General features: G+C 62.0%; 1 protein-coding gene across 1 annotated transcript in view; it reads right to left on the bottom strand.

The window, feature by feature from the left end:
* The window catches only part of CPZ (carboxypeptidase Z), a 25,126-nt gene extending 16,654 nt beyond the window's left edge, over positions 1–8,472 (bottom strand). Inside the window, exons 1-3 of the mRNA XM_082652688.1 lie at positions 8,354–8,472; positions 3,329–3,361; positions 2,061–2,435 (exon numbers count right to left, since the gene is read on the bottom strand). Of these exons, the coding sequence (XP_082508814.1) occupies positions 2,061–2,435; positions 3,329–3,361; positions 8,354–8,441 (496 nt within the window). The 5' untranslated portion in view covers positions 8,442–8,472. The remainder of the gene's footprint in view (positions 1–2,060; positions 2,436–3,328; positions 3,362–8,353) is intronic.
* Between the last annotated feature and the right edge of the window lie 8,701 nt (positions 8,473–17,173).

Here is a 17,173-nt window from a genome sequence, read left to right as displayed (position 1 = left end):
CCAAGGGAACGCTCCGTTCAGCTGCCGCCCCTGACTTTGGGTGTCCCGGGAGCGCCAAGCTATAACTGGGGGGAGGGAGGCAGGGTTCTGTCCTTTACTGTTGTTTACTCAGCATCGCGGTGGAAACAGTTTCGACATCTTGTCAGGGAGGCAGCAAGGCTCTGAAAGGCTCCTTACTGCCCACTATTCCACTACCCTCCTGAGGCCAGACGTTAGCTGTTATTACCCACACAACAGTGAGCATGCGGGGGGGGGGGGGGGAAGGCGGAGAGAGAGGGAGGGGGATGGGAGCGGGAGGGGGCGAGAGAAAAGCTTTTTCCCCAATTTTAAAGTTTTCTTAGGAGAAATTCCTGGGCTTCCAGGTCGAGGGAAGGATGCTTTTTAGCACAATCCACAGGCCAGCTGGCTGTCCCCTCCCACCCACATAAGCACACCAAGGCCGGTCCCAGGGGCCCCTGCCTACCCCCTTCCCCGGGGTGTCTGCGCAGGAAGACGCAGGTCCCCGCAGGCTGGGGGGAAGCACTGATGGGGAATGCTTTTCCCAAGCGTCTCACTTGCCCTGTGGTTTTGTTTCTCCTCAGAATGGTTTCCGAGGGAGAAGCAAGCAGATGGAACTGGTAATTTGGTGGCAAAATGGCCCAAAATAAACTCTCTCCAGCCCACTCTGCGGGCTCTCTCAGGGCGGGCAGGCTCAACCCCAGGGAGATGTCTGGTTTCCTTCCTCTGTTTCTCGTCCCCCACCCGGCTGTCCCCGCTGTCCACGCTTCCTGCGTCCTCACGTGCAGAGGGCTCCTGTCTGCCTGCAAGGTGCCACCCACGGGCCACCACATCGCCCAGAAGCTGCAGGTGGACGGAACCCCCAGCGCCCCAGATTCAGCTCCAGGATCAGCCCTGAGCCCCGCACAGCCAGCGAGTGGAGGCCAGCCCAAGGCACCTCTGTGCCCCGCCCCCCGCCATCCTCAATGTCCCAGCCAGGAGCCATGGACACAGCAGGTGCCCAAGAGCTTTTGCTGAACGGACAGATGGATCCATCCATCCGTGACTGGCCTGGCTCCCACCAGCTCCACCAGGCAGGAGCCGGCCGCCTGCCGCCACTGGCCTTCCCAGAGCCTCCACTTTGCATCTGTAAAATGGTTACACCAATATTCAGGGTCGCTGTGGGGTCTTCATGAGACAGTACGCGTATAGCACTTGGCCCCAGATCAAGTGAACTTCCCCGCGAGCTCCATGACACGAGCACGTGAGAAGCCAGAAGCCGACGTCACTCTGCACCGCCCCGTGTCACACACTGGCCACGTGTGGCTATCTGCATTTAAGCTCAAATTCATTAAAATCTAACCAAATCAAAATTTAGATCCTTAGTCACACTCGGGAGCCACATGTGACCAGTGGCTGCTGACTGGGGTGGTGGGTGGCACAGAGGCTTCTACTAGTGGGGCTGCTGTGGGTTCCACTGTGCACTGGAGCTATCCCTTCTCACCCAGTCTGGAAGCCCAGCCAGGGGGTAGGGAGGCCTGCAGAGGCACTTGGCCTGCACGCCCCCCCTCCTCCAGCATCTCTACCAAGCGGGGCCCCAGGAGCTCCTTGCACACCCCCCAAGACGAGGGGCTCACCACCACCTAGGGCTGCCCATTCCATCACCACGACCCAGGGCTGCCCATTCTACCTCCACTGGTTTGTCCACACGAGAAACCAAAGCCCATCTCTGCAGCCCCTCTTCTCCTCTCCCCTGGGGCTCCACAGACCCCACTTTGAGGAGTCTAGCTGCCACTCCCGGCCAGTATTCTACGTGTGGTCTTTCAGGACTGACCACAGGCATCGCCAGGCTTTGCCGGGCAGGCCTCACGGGGGGACAGGCCCTCCTCACAACAGTGCCCTCTGTTCTCTGAAGGTGGGGGAGGGGTGCCGTCAAGGACTCACACATCTCCGCCCTCCCAGCCGCACACCTGCATCCAGGGCCTCCTTGTCGGCGCCCTGGCCCAGGCACTTCCCACCTGACGTGCGTCCTATCCGCCCGCCCGCCCCCCAGCTGCTCACCACCACGGGACTCCAGAGCCCACCTCGCAGCTTCTCCAGGGGGTTGTAGCAGCCCTCCTCCTGGCCCGCGAAGTAGCGGCCGCAGTCAAGGAAGTAGGGCCACGCCATGTCAATGGCGTCGAAGGCGGGCTGGCAGGCGTCCCGTAGCGCCTCGCAGACGTGCCGGCAGGGCCTGCGCGCCCGGCCGCCCTCGCACCGTGGGACCAGCACGGCACAGCCCAGCAGACGCAGGTCCGGGTTGCACTGGCCCTCCAGGAGGTGGTGCAGGACGCTCAGCAGGATGTACTCGGAGCTGGACTCCACCGCCACCCGGGACCGATGCTCCAGCAGCGTGGGGAAGGTCGTCTGGTTGTAGGAGGCATCGCTGCAGGTCTGGAGCTGCAGGTCCACGCATGTAGCTGGGGGAGGCGGGGTCACCACGTCACTCCCTCCCACGGTGGCCCACCCAGACGCCTACTAAGGGCCTGCTCTGCCCCCGCTCAGGGCCGGGGCCTAGGGGATGGGCACCTGCAGCGTGGCAGGGAGAGGCCGGGGCCTGCGGGAGGACCAGAGGAGCTCCCGGGGCTCACTGGTGAGACAGCAGGGCAGGCTTCTGTGGGTCCCAGCCTCCACGTGTGCCAAAGGGCTGCAGGAGAGCCACCCTGGCCGAGGGTCTGCCACGGTAGGGCATGCCACTGACTTCCGTATGGGGGGAAAGATTTTCCTACTTTTAAAAAATCTAGTCCCTCCACTTAGAATACACCCGATGCCTAAGTCTGGCAGGAGGGGCACTGAGGAAACGTGTGCTTCTGAGCACCTGTGATAGGTCAGAGCCACGCCGTCTCCCAAATCATCCCGAGATCAGTATTCCCTTCCTCGTTTTACAAAGGAGGCACTCAGGGCCAGGGAGGGAAGGGGCTTGTCCCAGCCCTGGACTCAGCAGGTGCCGGGCACAGGACTGGGAACGCACAGGATGAACAGCCAATGCAGCGGGTGTGTGCACACCTCACAGTCGGAACCCGGCCCACTTAGATCCCGCCTTGGCGGGGGGGAAGGGGGGAGGGGAATAGGAGGACCCCCTGCAGGAGGCCGGGCAGAGTCAGGCTCGGGAGCCCAACTGCACAGAGGGAAGGGCCTCCTTGTCTCGTTTTGTCTGACTTCTGGCTGTTTCAAATGGGTCTGGATTTAGTCGATGGGCCACCTTATTCCTCACCACTTTAGAACGGTGGGTTCCACCCCCTAAAACGCTCTGATAGTGTGAAGGACCTGCGTCACTGCTACAAAACAAAACCAGGAAGTCCGTGTACCGTACCGCTGTCCGCAGCTCCTGCCCTGGGACATCCACCTGGGGAGAGAAAGGGCGGTGCTGTCAGGGGAGCGGACCCCTGCCCATCAGTCGTCCCCCAAATGTGCTCAAAGGCGCTGCTGCTTCTCATTGGGTACTGGCCAGGCCGCCGGCCCCCTGCCCACCCTCCCCTTCACAGCCACCCTCTGATGTCCACATGGCCGTCCTCCCGTATTTCACAGGAGGGGAGACTGAGTCTCGAAGAGGTCACACGACTCCCCTCACGGAAGACAGCCAGGACGAAAGAGCCCTGGCTCAGAGTGGTGGCCGATCGCCGTGGTGAGAATACTTCCACTGTGGCCAATTTCAGCTTCCTGCAGCTCAACGAGTTCTCACCAGATTCCCAAATATTTAACAAGCAGCCCTCAGAGGCTGTACCCGGGGCTGCACCCCCCCAGTGCCTCTCACCCCACACTATTCCAAGTTCCCCCGAGACTCAGGCAGGCAGCGGCCCTCTCCCCTCCAGAACACTCTGCAGCGTGCTGTCTCCTGTTTCCTGAGAAGAGGACCAACGCGTGAACTGTCCTTGGAACTGTGGGTTTCAAGGGTCCTCCCCGAGGCCCAGACACATGGACCCAACAGTGAGACCCCTGGGAAGGTCAGTGAGACCAACCTCAACCAACACTACCCGCCAGGTTCCCCATCAGAGGCAGGTCCCAAGTGCTCTGTGAGAGCTAAGAGGAAAAAACAGCTCCAAGAGACGGAAATGAGATTTAAATCTCAGCTGGTGCAGGGGTCCTGGGAGGCGGAGGGCAGGCTGGGTGGCGGAGGGCAGGAAACGAGACAGCGCTGGTGGTGGGGAGGGCACTTCTGGGTGGCGCAGTGGTTGACGCTCCCAGTGCAGAGGACCCGGGTTCGATCCCTGATCAGGGAACTAGATCCCACACGCATGCCGCAACTAAGAGTTCACATGCCACAACTAAGGAGCCCGGCTGCCGCAACTAAGACCAGGGGCAAATAAGTAAGTAAATAAACAAACAAACAGAAAGTGGGAAGTGGGCGCAGGGGGAGCCCAGGAGGAGCAGGGTAAGGAGGCTAGGACCAGGGGGAAAGGCTGTTTCTAACCCCGTAACCTCATCGGGAACTAGGCCTGGACCACAGCAAGGGTGGGACCTGCTTCTAGGGATTCGCCTTAAGATCTGGGGGTCGTGGAAACCTGCCTGAGCACGTCAGTCCCCAGTGGCGGGGACGCGGTGGGGGCCAGGCAGCCCCCCGTGAGGACCTCTGCACACGGTTCCCCCACCGTGGACTAGGCGGCCACAGTCCCTGACCCCTCGGGCCAGCTCTCGAAGCTCTCATGGGATGGAGACGTTCAGGGTGCCCTCTCACCACCTGGTGAGCCAAGGACTCAGGCTGTCCTAACCGGCTGGTACCACTTGGCAAAGAAACGGGCAAGAGAATCATTTTCCTAAAGTATCCAGGCAGTGGAACTGCCACCCTTAACGCAACAGAGAGGGCTGCTGCGTGTCCACCACCCGTGCCCTCGGCTACCCCGCAGTGCCCGCTGGGATGAGGCTGGCGGTGAGTGAGGACACCAGGCGGTGTGAGGCACCTGCTCTCAGCCTGCAGCCTGGGAATTTCCACGCACCCGCCCGACTCCACGCCTTTACGGTCTAAAGTGTCTCCAGACTTGTGCCCACCGCCCTCTGCGGAATGAGGAGGCGTGAGGAGGAATCAAAACATAAGGGAAAGAAAGAAAGAACCAGAAACCGGCCCAGGGCAGCTTGGAACGCTGCGCTGTCACCTGCTTGTCTGCGCTGATGTCGGGAGAACAGATGAAAGGACGCGATCGGAGCAGGACCCCCGGGAGCATCCGTGCCCAGGGCTCACACTCAGAACTCACGCTCAGCTCGGCCGACCCGCCCTCACGGCCCGTGCGAGCTCGGACCCACACGGACGCCACGACTCAGTCAGCTCGGGAGCCCGAGGCCTCCCTAGGCGGATGGCTCCAGCCAAGGCCCCCACCCCTCCTCATGCCTGCACCCACCACGCCGAGGCTGCGCCTGCCGTGTGCCCAGCCCAGAGCCGAGGGGGGCGAACCTGAAGATCTGCTCAGATTCTCGGCAGGCGCTCAGTGGGCAGAGCCCCCGCTGGCCCCGGGGCCTGTGCTGGCCTCAGGCAAACGCGTGGCAGGGAGGCCGGAGCACAGTGACTGCCACGCCTGCTCCTTCAAAGCCATCAGATGCCACACGGTCGCCTGGACTTGAGTGGATCTGACAAGCGGATCCTCCCGGTTTCACGTGGCTTCGAGCCTCCCTGAGTCACAGGTGAGACAACTGAAGTTCGGGAATCAAGCTCCTCTCTGTGCCTCAGTCTTCTCATCTGTAAAGTGGGGATGATACTAAGAGTGCCCACTGTTGCTGGAGGGTCCGATGAGGTGGTGCTGAGGCCAGGGCCTGGGCCCAGTAAGGGCCCAACACACAGTGGCTCGGGGTCGCACGGGGAGAAGGAGGGACGGCCCGTTGTGACCCTCCCGCCAGACAGCGATGCCCAGTGGGAGGACAAGGGCGCGGCATCTGCTGACTTGGTCACCAACACTTCCAGGGTGGGCACCGGAAGCAAGGCAGAGAGATGGGTGGACTCGCTTCCTGCGGCTGCCGTAACAGAGAACCACAAATTGGAACAACAAACATTGCTCCTCTCCCGGTTCTGGAGGCCAAAAGCCTGAAATCAAGCTGCTGGCAGGCCACACCCTCCGCAGGGTCCGGGGAGGGTCCTCCTGCCTCCTCCAGTTTCCACCCCCAGCAACCCTTGGCTGTGGCCACATCACCCTGCTCTCTGTCTCTGTCACCACACGTCCTTCCTGGTGTGTCTGTGTCCAAATTTCCTCCTTCTTCTAAGGACACCAGTCATTGGATTCAGAACCCACCTTAAAGCAGTGCAACCTCCTTCTAATGTGACCGTACCTGCAAAGACCCTGTTTCCCAAGAAAGTCACGGTCACAGGAAGGGGGAAGGGGGGTTAGGACTTCAACATATCTTTGGGGGACACAATTCAACCCGTAACGATAAGCAAGCCCCAGGGGGTGCCTTTGGGGAGCTCGGGCTGGAGGTGGTGTGAGAGAGGACACACCGTGCAGGACGGTAGCCACGAGCACTTAAAAAAGAACGTAAAACAGTTCATTCTTAATTTTTACATTGATGACAAAACACTGGAACAATGTTTCAGATGTATTGGGTTAAATCAGATTTGTCATTAAAGTTAGCTTCGCCTGTTTCTTATTATCTCGCCCGTGTGGCTTCTGGGAAACCTGAAGTGATGTACGTAGTTGGCATCGTTCTGTCGGGCAGCGCTGGTCCCAAGGCTGCCTTTGAGCGGTCCGCACGCGACCGTTACACCTCTCGACCACAAGGTGTCAGCATGTCTTCAACGAAGGGAGCAACACTGACCTGCGGCTGAAGGTCTTCGAGACGAGGAACGACAATAGAATGAGGTAAGAGAGGTCGGGCCATCTGCCCAAGACCACACAGCAGTGTAGAGGACTCAGGATTTGAACCCAGAGCTGCCTGGCCCCTAGGAGCATGAAAGTTGCCTCAAACCCCAGGCTCCAGATAAAGACCTGAGGGAGGCAAGGGACAGGCGGGGGGAAGCGTCTGGGCCCGCTCTGAGCCCTGGGACGGTGAGGACGTGGATCTAGTCCTGGACATAAAAGCCTGGACTCAGGCTGCCTGGCCCTGCCCACGTCAGCGTGCGGTCTGGAAGAGGCACTGGGTTTCCACGGACCACACATGCTCATCTGTAAGGAGAAGATCCAACCAGAGGAAGGAATTATTCTAGAAACAGTCACTGATGCCACCACGGAGTGGAGGACAGACATCCACCCTGCTCATCCCTCCAGGTGAAGAAGGGGCAACCTGGGCCCAGAGGAGGGGGCTGCATTTCTCCCTGGAAAAAGGGGAGGTCAGGGAGAGCATCCTGGAAGAGGGCACTGTAATCCCTGACATTTCCTGGGGCCTCAGGAGAGGACCCTCAGGGGAGGGTCCATCCATGACACCATGCAAGTTCCATCTGCATCCCGTGCACAGATGTGCAGGCGTGCGTGTGAACACACACACACACACCCATACACACTCCGCCTGGCCTGGGTCTTTCTGTAGCAAGTGGGGGAGGAAAAGGTGAAGCGGGGTAGAGGAGGAGAGAAAATTCAGTTTGGGCTGAGGGAGAAGCAAGGGAAACGATGGCCGTCGGCACATTCGAGAGGCATCTTGCTCCTGGCACACCCACTGGGCTGGTGCCCGCAAGTTCTCAGGTATCCACAAACCTCCAGCGCTCGAGAGATTCCGAATCTGACACTCCCAGACCCCTGTGCCCCAGGGGACCCCCGCCCTCCAGGGGCCCAGATGTCTGCTGCTGCTAAGAACCCTGAGGGCAGCGGACTAGATACACCCTCACCTTTAAACGTAAAGGGAAAGCAGCGAGGCCCACTCCAGAACGGGAGGTGTGGTCAGGACCGGAGCCCGGGCCCCCAGCTGGCCCCCGCCTCAGCCCGGCACCCGGGAGGGTCCCTGGCTCCCGACACTCTCCCCTCCCCCTGCCCCAGAATCCTACCCCCTCCTCCCCGGCCCTCTGCGCCCACTTCCGGAGACGCTGTTGTCCAGGCCGCAGAGATGGGAGGGAGGGGTCAAGAGTGTGCCCTGCCAAGAGGCCGCCCCCCTCCTGGAAGGACCGGGGACCTCGGACGACCTCTCCTCCTGCAAAGTTCTGGCATCCGCTCCCTCGGACCCCACCTGCAGGGCGCCCTGCCCGCTGTGCCCAGACCGAGAAGAAGCCCCGGCCACAGCACCGGGTGCCTCCGCTGCCCACAAGCTGCCTGTGCGTTCCGCCCGGGGGTCCCAGCCTGGATGCGCTCAGACAGCCGGCTGCCCGCTCCTGCGCAGACCCCGAGGTCCAAGGTCACAGGGTGCCCACTTGGGGACCATGGGTCACGCGGGGGATAGTTCCCGGTTCCGGGGCGCCGAGTTCCACCCCAGGGCGCGAGCCGTACGGCCTTACCCGCGGCGTCCGGGGTGGGCTCGCACCAGGGCCGGGCGGCGGCGAGGACCAGCATCGCGAAGAGCAGCGGCGGCGGCGGGGGCCGCATGGTGGGCGGCGGGCAGGGTGGCGGGCAGTGATGTGGCACTCGGGCCGGGGCGCAGCGCCGCGCGGGCTCCCGCCCCCCACGAGCGCGGAGTCGGATTACAGCACGGCGGCGCCAGGAGCCGCGCAGAGCGATGCGGCGGGAGGGACCAAGGAGCGCGCAGCCCGCTTCCGGGCCGATGCTCCGCCCCGAGCGGTGGGTGCCCCCCCCGGGGCTCGGTTTCTGCCTACCCCCTGACCTCCAGATCCCCTGCTGATCCTGCCTACGAACCCTGATTCCTGGGGTCTGTGGGCAAGACTGGTCCGTGCTGGACCCAACTGGCGGGGAGCCAGGCCAAATCATCCCCAGCTCTGGGCCTGGGTCCCAGGAGAGGAGTGATGGAGTGTCCCCACCTCCCCTCACCGTCACAGGCTGTGGATGCACCTGAAGGGTCGGGGGGCGGGGGAGCGGTCAGGTACCAAGAAGGGCAGGCAGCTCCTCGGTCGCCTTGGGCGACCCCCCACCTCTGAGCCGGCACCCTGGGGAGGAGCCCCCTCCGGGTTTGCTCCCAGCAGGACCTGCCAGGGAGTCTGGCACCAGGGGTCCTCAGTGAAACGTGGCAGTCCCTCCACTCAGCCCATTAAAGGAGCCAATAGAGGTCCAGGTGGTGGCGTAAAGGCTCACGGGGGTGTCTCTTCCATCCCCCCCACCCGCCCCCAGCCGATGGCAGGGCAAAAGCACCTCAGCGGCGGGCAGAGAGCCCAGCGCAGACACCCTAACTCCAGGGCACATGTCTACACCTGGGGGTGCGAGAGAGCCCCTTCCCACTCCCCTCCCCTCCCCCATGCGCCTGCCTGCATCACCAGGAGCCATCCCGGCAGGAGGCCTGAGGGGCCTGGGAGGAGGGAGGCCCAGGACCTCAGCCCCAAGGGGAGAAAAAGGTGGTTCCTAGAGCCCCTCTCTCCTCCCAGGGTCAGGACTGCTTGGGCGTTCGGCCAGCGCCTTTGAAACCCTCCCCCCGCCCCCCCAAGGAGCTGGACAGGTGCTCACTCTGCTGTCCAGATGTGCGCACATCTGCCTGCCAGCCACTTCTCACAGCCCCACAGCTGTGGTCCAGCCAGCATGTACGTTGCTGTGCTCGTGCCCTGAGTACTGGGAACAGTGCGGGCCAGACACGGAGGTCCTCAGCCCAGCATCGTCCCCTGGGGCAGGTCCCTCCCCAGCTGGGCCACTGGCCCAGACCATCTTTGGAGGCCGGTTCCTATATGGGCCTCCTTCACCAACTGTCCTGGCTGGCAGGGAGGCCGGACCCTGGAGCCAGATGTCACCCAGCCCTAAGACTTGGGATGAGCCGCTTAGCCCAGAGGCTGGGGTGACAGTGACAGTACCTGCTGTGGAGCACACATGGGAAGAGGGCTTTGACCCATCGTTGGCTCAGAGAAGGAGCCGCTCACTCCACTCACGTCAGCACCTCCAGAGTCTGGGGCGCTGGCCTCCATGCTACCCTCTGTCCACATGGACTGCAGGCTTGTCCTTCCAGAAGCCCCTGGCCTTTCTCTGGGCAGTCTCCCGGGCACTTTCCTTCGACTTCCCCTCTGAGGTTTCTGGCCCACACTGGGAGTGTGAATGCAGACCCCAGTCTTCCTGAGTGCCAGCTGGTGGTGCCCGTACTGGGGGACGTGTGTTCCCTCCCCCTCCCTCACCCCCATGCGCCCACATGGGCACAGGTGAGTCTCCTGGCTGTCCCCTCCTGCGACGGGTTCAGTTCTGAGCCTGAGCCCTTAGGTGGTCAGCTTCGCGCCTCCGATGACAGCCCTCTCATCCAGTTTGTTTTTCTCTCTGAGAGGTGCAGCTTTTTCTCCTTCCCAGAGAAATGAGAGACTCTTTGAATAAAGTGTTTATTGGTTCACAAAGTTCCTGGGACCCAACACCATTTTGCAATACATTTAAGTGCACATGAAAAGTATCTTTCAAATAATAAAAAAAAAAAAAAAGACCACAAGCCCAGGATGAAAGACAACACAGGGACTTCCCTGGTGGCGCAGTGGTCAAGAATCCTCCTGCCAATGCAGGGGACACGGGTTCGATCCGGGAAGATCCCACATGCCGCTGAGCAACTAAGCCTATGCGCCATAACTACTGAGCCTGCGCTCTAGAGCCTGTGAGCCACAACTACTGAGCCCGCGTGCCGCAACTACTGAAGCCCATGCGCCTAGAGCCCGTGCTCCACAACAAGAGAAGCCACCGCAGTGAGAAGCCCACGCACCGCAATGAAGAGTAGCGCCCGCCCACCGCCACTAGAGGAAGCCCGCGTGCAGCAACGAAGACCCAACACAGCCAATAAACAATAAATAAATTTATAAAGAAAAAAAAGAAAGACAACACAGTGAGTAAGCCACATCAGCTGAGAGAGAGAATGTTCTAGAATGCCCAGCACAGACACAGCTAACAGCACTCCCCCGGGAGGGGCCTGTGCCTGAGTGGTCTTCTAGAAAATTCCGTGGGGCTTCAGGGAAGACAGAGTAGGGAGAGGAACAGCCACCGCCTCTAATAAGTGTCGTCTCTTTCCAACCGTGACATTTTCAGCAGGACAGTATGCACATATTTCCTCAAGTGGATGTAAGGCTCTAAGAGCGGATTTTCACATGGCAAGCCTGTGCATAGCTTGGCACGGGGCCCAGCCCCGCCGGCTGGCACGCTTCTCCCACCCTGGGGATGTTCCCAGGAAGTAGAAGCGGGTTCGACCTGCAGATTCATGGCCTGGCTCTGAAGTTACAGACAAGCGGACCACACTCTCCTTTGCAAGAACCGGGGGTGCCCGGGGGAGCCCCGTGGGCTCTGGGTCCACATGCCTCCTGTGAACGAGGGCAGTGAAGCCCGCCACTGCCTCGTATCTGCCGCCTACCGCCCAGGGCTGGAGTGACGGCTTCCACTGAACTGACTGAGTAGTTTATTTTTTAACTGCTTCTTGACCCTGTATCTATAGCTATTATTCTCTCAAGTAATTTGCTTTATTTGAATTGCACCTTATATTTTATGAGCGCTTAAATATACCCTGCTGGCGGGAGGTGCTGGAGAATCAGCCACAGCAGAGCCAACGACACCCAGTTAGTCGGAAAAGAATTCGTCAAGGCAGCTCCACCAGGCTACAAACTGTTACTAACGCCTTGAGAGGCCGAAAGAGCTGACTGCTGTGTGTGTGTTTGGAAGGAACGAACTCAGGACCCACCTCGCCCTGGACCTGGGCGGGGGCCAGCGCTGCGGGCTCTGCAGGGTCCTGTGGGCGGGCGCCTGTCAGACAGTCCGTCTTACCAGGTGGCGTCCCCCGCCCCCAATCACGCCGCCCACCCCTGGTTCTGCAGGGGGCCGGGAGGAAGGAAACAGTGATGAACAGGATTGAAGAGGGAATCGAGTCCATTCGTTCATTCACTCACTCACCTGTACAGCCTCCCTCTGCTGAGGGCAGGCTTCTAGGCTGGGCACCATTCTCTCTTTGAACTGTGACATATGACAGATGTGCACGCAATTCCTGGGCACTGTGCCCTGGGTCCATTTGGCAACGACGACAGCGGGTGGCCCTACCCGGGGGCGTTCCCCTGGATGGACCACTAGACTGAAGATGATGCCACCCAACGGAGGCCCCACCCTCTCTGGGCTCCAGGACTGAGGAGAGTGGCCGCAGTGGGGGAGGGAGGACCCCAGCCTCCCGGCCGCTGCCCCCCTGGACTCCTGGGCTCTACCCGCTGCTGTCACTCTCTTGACCTTCTCATGACTGTCATCGAGAGGCCCAACGGTGGCCTTGGGAGATGGGGATGGGGTCCACGTGCTCTTCTGTCCTCATCAGAAAAGGCTGAGACACAGACACTCTTTGTGTCCTTCCCCAGTCAAGATTCTCATCCTTTGGAGGAAATAGACCAAAAAAAGGCAGACGGGGTGCAGGTGTGACCAATGAGTCCAGCCTCCGAGCATCACGATGAATAGAAGTGGAGCAGAGGGAACAGACGGCAAGATTTCTCGGGGGACCCGCCCCTGCCCGCACTGGAGCACCCCACCCTGACCACAGGTTGTCGGACGTGCCGAGTGGGGGCCCCAAACTAGACTCCCCGCAGGACTTAACTCCCTAACCTGGACAATTCTGAGAGGCAAGGGGGGCAATGTTAATAACTGGGCCGGAGCAACAGGTGCTAACCTGGGCCGCCCCAGCAGACCCTAAGTGAGTGTAGTCACCCTACCCGTAACGACAGCTGTCACTTACAGGAGACCTGCCGTGTACCTGGCACTACGCAGGGGGCACCTTGAAGCATTACAACAACCTCAGAAAGGAGGTGGGGAAACAGGCTCAGAGAGGGCAAGCCACTGTCCAAGGGCCACCCCACAGCCACAAGCCCAGGCCTGGAGCTGAAACGATCCCCACTGTGACCAAGTGAGCACGGATGGTGACAAGGGCACGAGCCCCACCAGCCGGTCGGGCGATCGAGCAGGTAGCTCGGCAGCAGTGGCCACGCTCACACAAGCACACCTGTGCTCTAGGGATTTGGAAGTTTCTAGACCCACAGAACCACAGGGGAGTCCACATGGCAGCCCTGACGCTTACTGGCTGAGTGGCTCTGGGCCTCAGGCCAGGTGTCCTGGGCGTGAGTCTGGGAGCAGCACAGCGGGTTACTGTTTGGAAAGCGTTGCCTGGCTCGAGCTGTTGAGACTCAGGCTTTGTGTCCTAAACACACACACACGCATACACACACACACGTGTGTGCCCGTGCACCCGCACACGTGTGCTTACACACGCACGCGCACATGTGTGCACATGCAGACGTGATCCTGGGTCAGGTAAACCGCTGGCTCAGGGAACACCACCCCTCCTTCTGTCCGCGATGGCTCCCACGCAGTCTCCCCAAACCAGAGTCCTCGCCAGGTTTCACGGGAGGAAACGTGGTGCCCGCGATCCAGGAGAAACCCACACCACGCGCCCGAGCCAGCCGGGGTCAGTGGCCGACAGTCACGTGACTCGGGTCCTGAGCACGGAGCCTCAACAGGAGCTGGACGGGGAGGACAGCGCCCTCCAGCGAGCAGAGAAGCTCAGGGACGCCCTTCCTCAGCCTGTGGGGAACGTATACCTCCTCCCAACACCAGCTAACAAACAAAACGGGCTGAGGAGACAGCCAGCCTGACCTCACAGTGTGTCCTAGAGCCCCAGGAGGACCTCGTGTGAACAAAGCCGGGCGCCTGGACCCGCGCCCCATGCCTGCTTTCTGCCCTGGGCTGTGGCCTGGGCCACGGGTGACGCAGCCCCGTGAGGCTGAGGGCCATCAGCTCCTCCCGGGGGCAGTGAGGACCACCCAGGGCATCTGACCACAGCAGGGCCCTGGCCACGGAGTGAGAATCCCGAGAGCGCAGACCCACGCTGCCCTTGTCACAGGACCTTGACAATGGTACCCAGAAGGCCCCTGACACGGGCTCTTTCCCAATCTCCTGCAAGCTCCAGGCCAGGGTGTCCAGGGAACGGATGGGAGGGGGGGCAAAGAGACCACTCACCCAGGTGTGACAGTCCTGAGGCCCGGCCTGGCCCTGCCCCCAGGGTGCCTGCAGCCCACGCCCGGGGGATGCTGAGTTTCAGGCTTACGCTGCTCCCAGTTTGCCTAAGTGATTCTGAACACTTCCCAGGACGAGACAGCCAGGTGCTGGCTCAGACGGACCCACCGACTGTGCCCGGCTCAGCCTCCCTGGGTGGGGCAGTCGCTTCATTTAAAGCACAGCAAGTGTGGCTGGGGACATCCCAGTCCCGGCGCCTTTGACGAGAGCTGAGATGAGGCCCCGGGCGCCTCAGGTATTGAGGAGGGGCCTGTGCATGTTGGCTTCCTTCCAGGTCCCCGGTTGGAAGACCTCAGAGCCCAACTGGGCCGGAGCCCACCCCGCCCAGCAGTTCCCAGGGCAGGGGCCTGACAGCCAAGACCCATCCAGTCACAACACGTGGGGCAAAGCAGCTGATGAAGGACCCGCTGAAGATGCCGGGCTTCCTGGCAGCCCCCGGGCAGCCCTGCTTCTGCTCGCAGAGGCAGCCCTGCCGCACGCTGCAGGGAGAGGAGAGGCCAGCAGTCAGGGCGCCAGGAGGGCAGGGGACAGAGCTGCGCCCAGGAGGGCAGGGGACAGAGCTGAGCCCAGAGCCAAGAGCTCAAGGTGAAGTCGTGGAGGCACGGGCAGAAGGAAGGAGGGGACAGTCTTCCCCCCGCCCCCCCCCCGCCCCGCCTTTCCCCGTTCTAAGCCCCTCCCTCCCCTCCCCCGGCGCTTCGTTCCGCTCAGTGCAGAGAGAACTAAGACCCGCTCAGGGGGGAGCGGGATGCACCCTCGTGAGCAGAAGCCTCCTGGGCCTGCGGGGACATGGGGAGGGGGCAGCGTGGCGCAGGGGCTGCAGGAGCTCCGTGCACAGGTGGAAGAGGGCAACACTTAGCAGCGACCCCAGCTGGAGAGTCAGCGGGCACGTGCATGCCAAGTAGTGAGCCGACGGAACCGGCAGATCCTCCCCAAGACTCGAGAGTCCCCAGGTCAGGCAAAGGCACAGGGTCAGCAGAACAGAACCGGAGAGGGCTCCGAGCCACACCCACGAGCCACACCCACCTGCCCCAGGATGGGCGTGGCTGATGCCCCTACATCAGGGCGGGGGCAACCCTCCCCCATGGCGCAGACCTCACAGCTTGGTGCAAAATGCCCTGTCTGCTGCAACACATGTTCCACAGGGACATGAGAGACACCCATGCCTTTGGGTGTGTGGACACACAGAGGAGTGTATAAACAAGCCAATGTGGAAGCTCATGATCAGCGCGCAGGGGAAGCCCTTCAGTGCAATGTCTGAGCAGGTGACCGAGCCCGCAGGGTCCTCTGAGCCACCTGCCAGGGGAATACAGGAGCTCGGATGCGGCCTTCGGGGCTGGGGGCGGGGGTGGGTCAGCTACCTGCGTGGGGACGACGTCGCTGCGCTGAAAGTGGCCTAGTGTCACCCGCAGCAGCTTGAGCGGCAGGCGGAGTGGCCGCTGTGGAGCAGGGAGGCCAAGGCGCCCGCGCAGCGAGCAGGCGCGAAGGCGCCGGTAGCCGAGCCACCAGCAGACGCGCGATGAGCTCAAAGGCCAGCGACCCTCCCCACCAGTAGGCCAGCAGCAGGTTCAAGGGGACGTCTGACCACAGCAGGGCCCTGGCTCAGGGCGTAGGGCGCAGCGCAGCGGGAAACCCACCGCCAGCCTTGGAAGCCGAGGAAGTGTCCAGGAAGCCGACGGTCCAGGCCCCCGTGGCGACCGCCCGCGCAGCACGCGGAGCAGCGTGAAGTGCAAGTCCGGCGCCGGCAGCAGCCGGGGCCCAGGGACAGGTTCACCGCGAAGACGCCCGAGGTGCACGCGCAGCTGGCTCCGTAGGCTCAGAGCAGCAGCGGCGCGCTGGACAGCGGCGACACGGCCAACACCAGCGCCAGCAGCACCGTCTCTCCCCGGCCCGTGGCGCTAGCGATTCGCCAGGCACCCAGCTACGGCGTGGGACAGACCGGGTGCGAGCGGGAGAAAGCGCGGCGGGGCAGCGGGCGTGCCCGCAGAGTCCGAAGATCCGGAGTCGGCGGGCAGGTCCGGAGCGGCACTCAGAGCGGCGGCAAGCGCAGGGCTCCAGTGCACTGACCAAGGCGCTGCGCTGCGGAGCGGGGCGCCTCCCGGGAGGGCGGAGCGCGGACACCGCCGCAGAGGCCACCGCCCGTGGCGCTGTCCAGGGTGCTGAACGCGCTCGCCGTCCCCGTGCCCGGCGCAGATCTGCCCCTGGCACCGTCTAGCCCCCAAAGCTAGGCAGGAGGGAGCAGGGTGCGGGGGACCCAGAGGTCTGATGGCTGTTGCTTTGTCTTTACTTCCCTTCTCGTGGAGTGGCGGGAGGGGGCTCTGCGCCCCTCTGTTCCGGACCAGGTTGGTCCGTGCAGCGGTCACACCTTCACGGGAGGCTCCCCAGTGACTCACGCACAGCTGAAATGCTGGGCAGCCAGTGAACTCCTCCTCCAATGCCTTTCGCCGTGCGCCTCAACCTCCTATTCTCTGGCACCAAAGCGCCGTGGTTTGTGGGGGGCTCTGAGTAGGGAGACTGAGGGCGCAGGGAATTGTGCAGCCCAGGCAGACGGTGTCACAAGGAGGGAACTAGAGAGGGAAAGCACGCACTGGCTGGGTCACGTTCCCCTTCCCCAACCCCCAGCTCAGGGTCAGGGACTGGATCCATGCTTGTTGAACCAAGAGGCATGGCAAGAAGTGGAAACAGGGCTGGAAGAGGGGTGAGGGGAGGAGGGAGATGAGGAAGGCAAGGTAAGGAGGAGAGGAGGACATCAGGAGATGGAGGGGGAAGAGAAACAGAAAGACAGAAAGACAGGCTGAAAGACAGAGAGACAGAAAGAAAGGCTGAAAACTTGGGAGGTGCTGCTCCCAGCGTCCTACAGTCTGGAAGCACCTTTGGAGCTGGGGCTCTGCTGCCCCACATGGCTCCTGGAGCCTCTAGGAGAGGGTCTCTCTCCCTCCCCACCTCCCCTGACCCCTCTCGGCTTCCGAACCTTGTCACTCTGTGGGAATCTTCCAGTCGTTTCGGTGGCCAGCTGGCAGGACAAGGATGAGGGGGAGGCACTTGGAAGCCACTGGTTCCAGGAACCTTCTTGGCATCTTCTCTGCAGTGGCAGCCCTGACATAAGAGGCAGAAGACAAACCTTCATCCCACCTTTCCCCACTCCTTCCTACCCACCCTCACCCGGAGGT

This window comes from Grampus griseus (genome assembly GCF_964374135.1).
Source record: "Grampus griseus genome assembly, chromosome: 4".
Taxonomy (NCBI): domain Eukaryota; kingdom Metazoa; phylum Chordata; class Mammalia; order Artiodactyla; family Delphinidae; genus Grampus; species Grampus griseus.
This window is presented reverse-complemented; position numbering and strand designations above follow the sequence as displayed.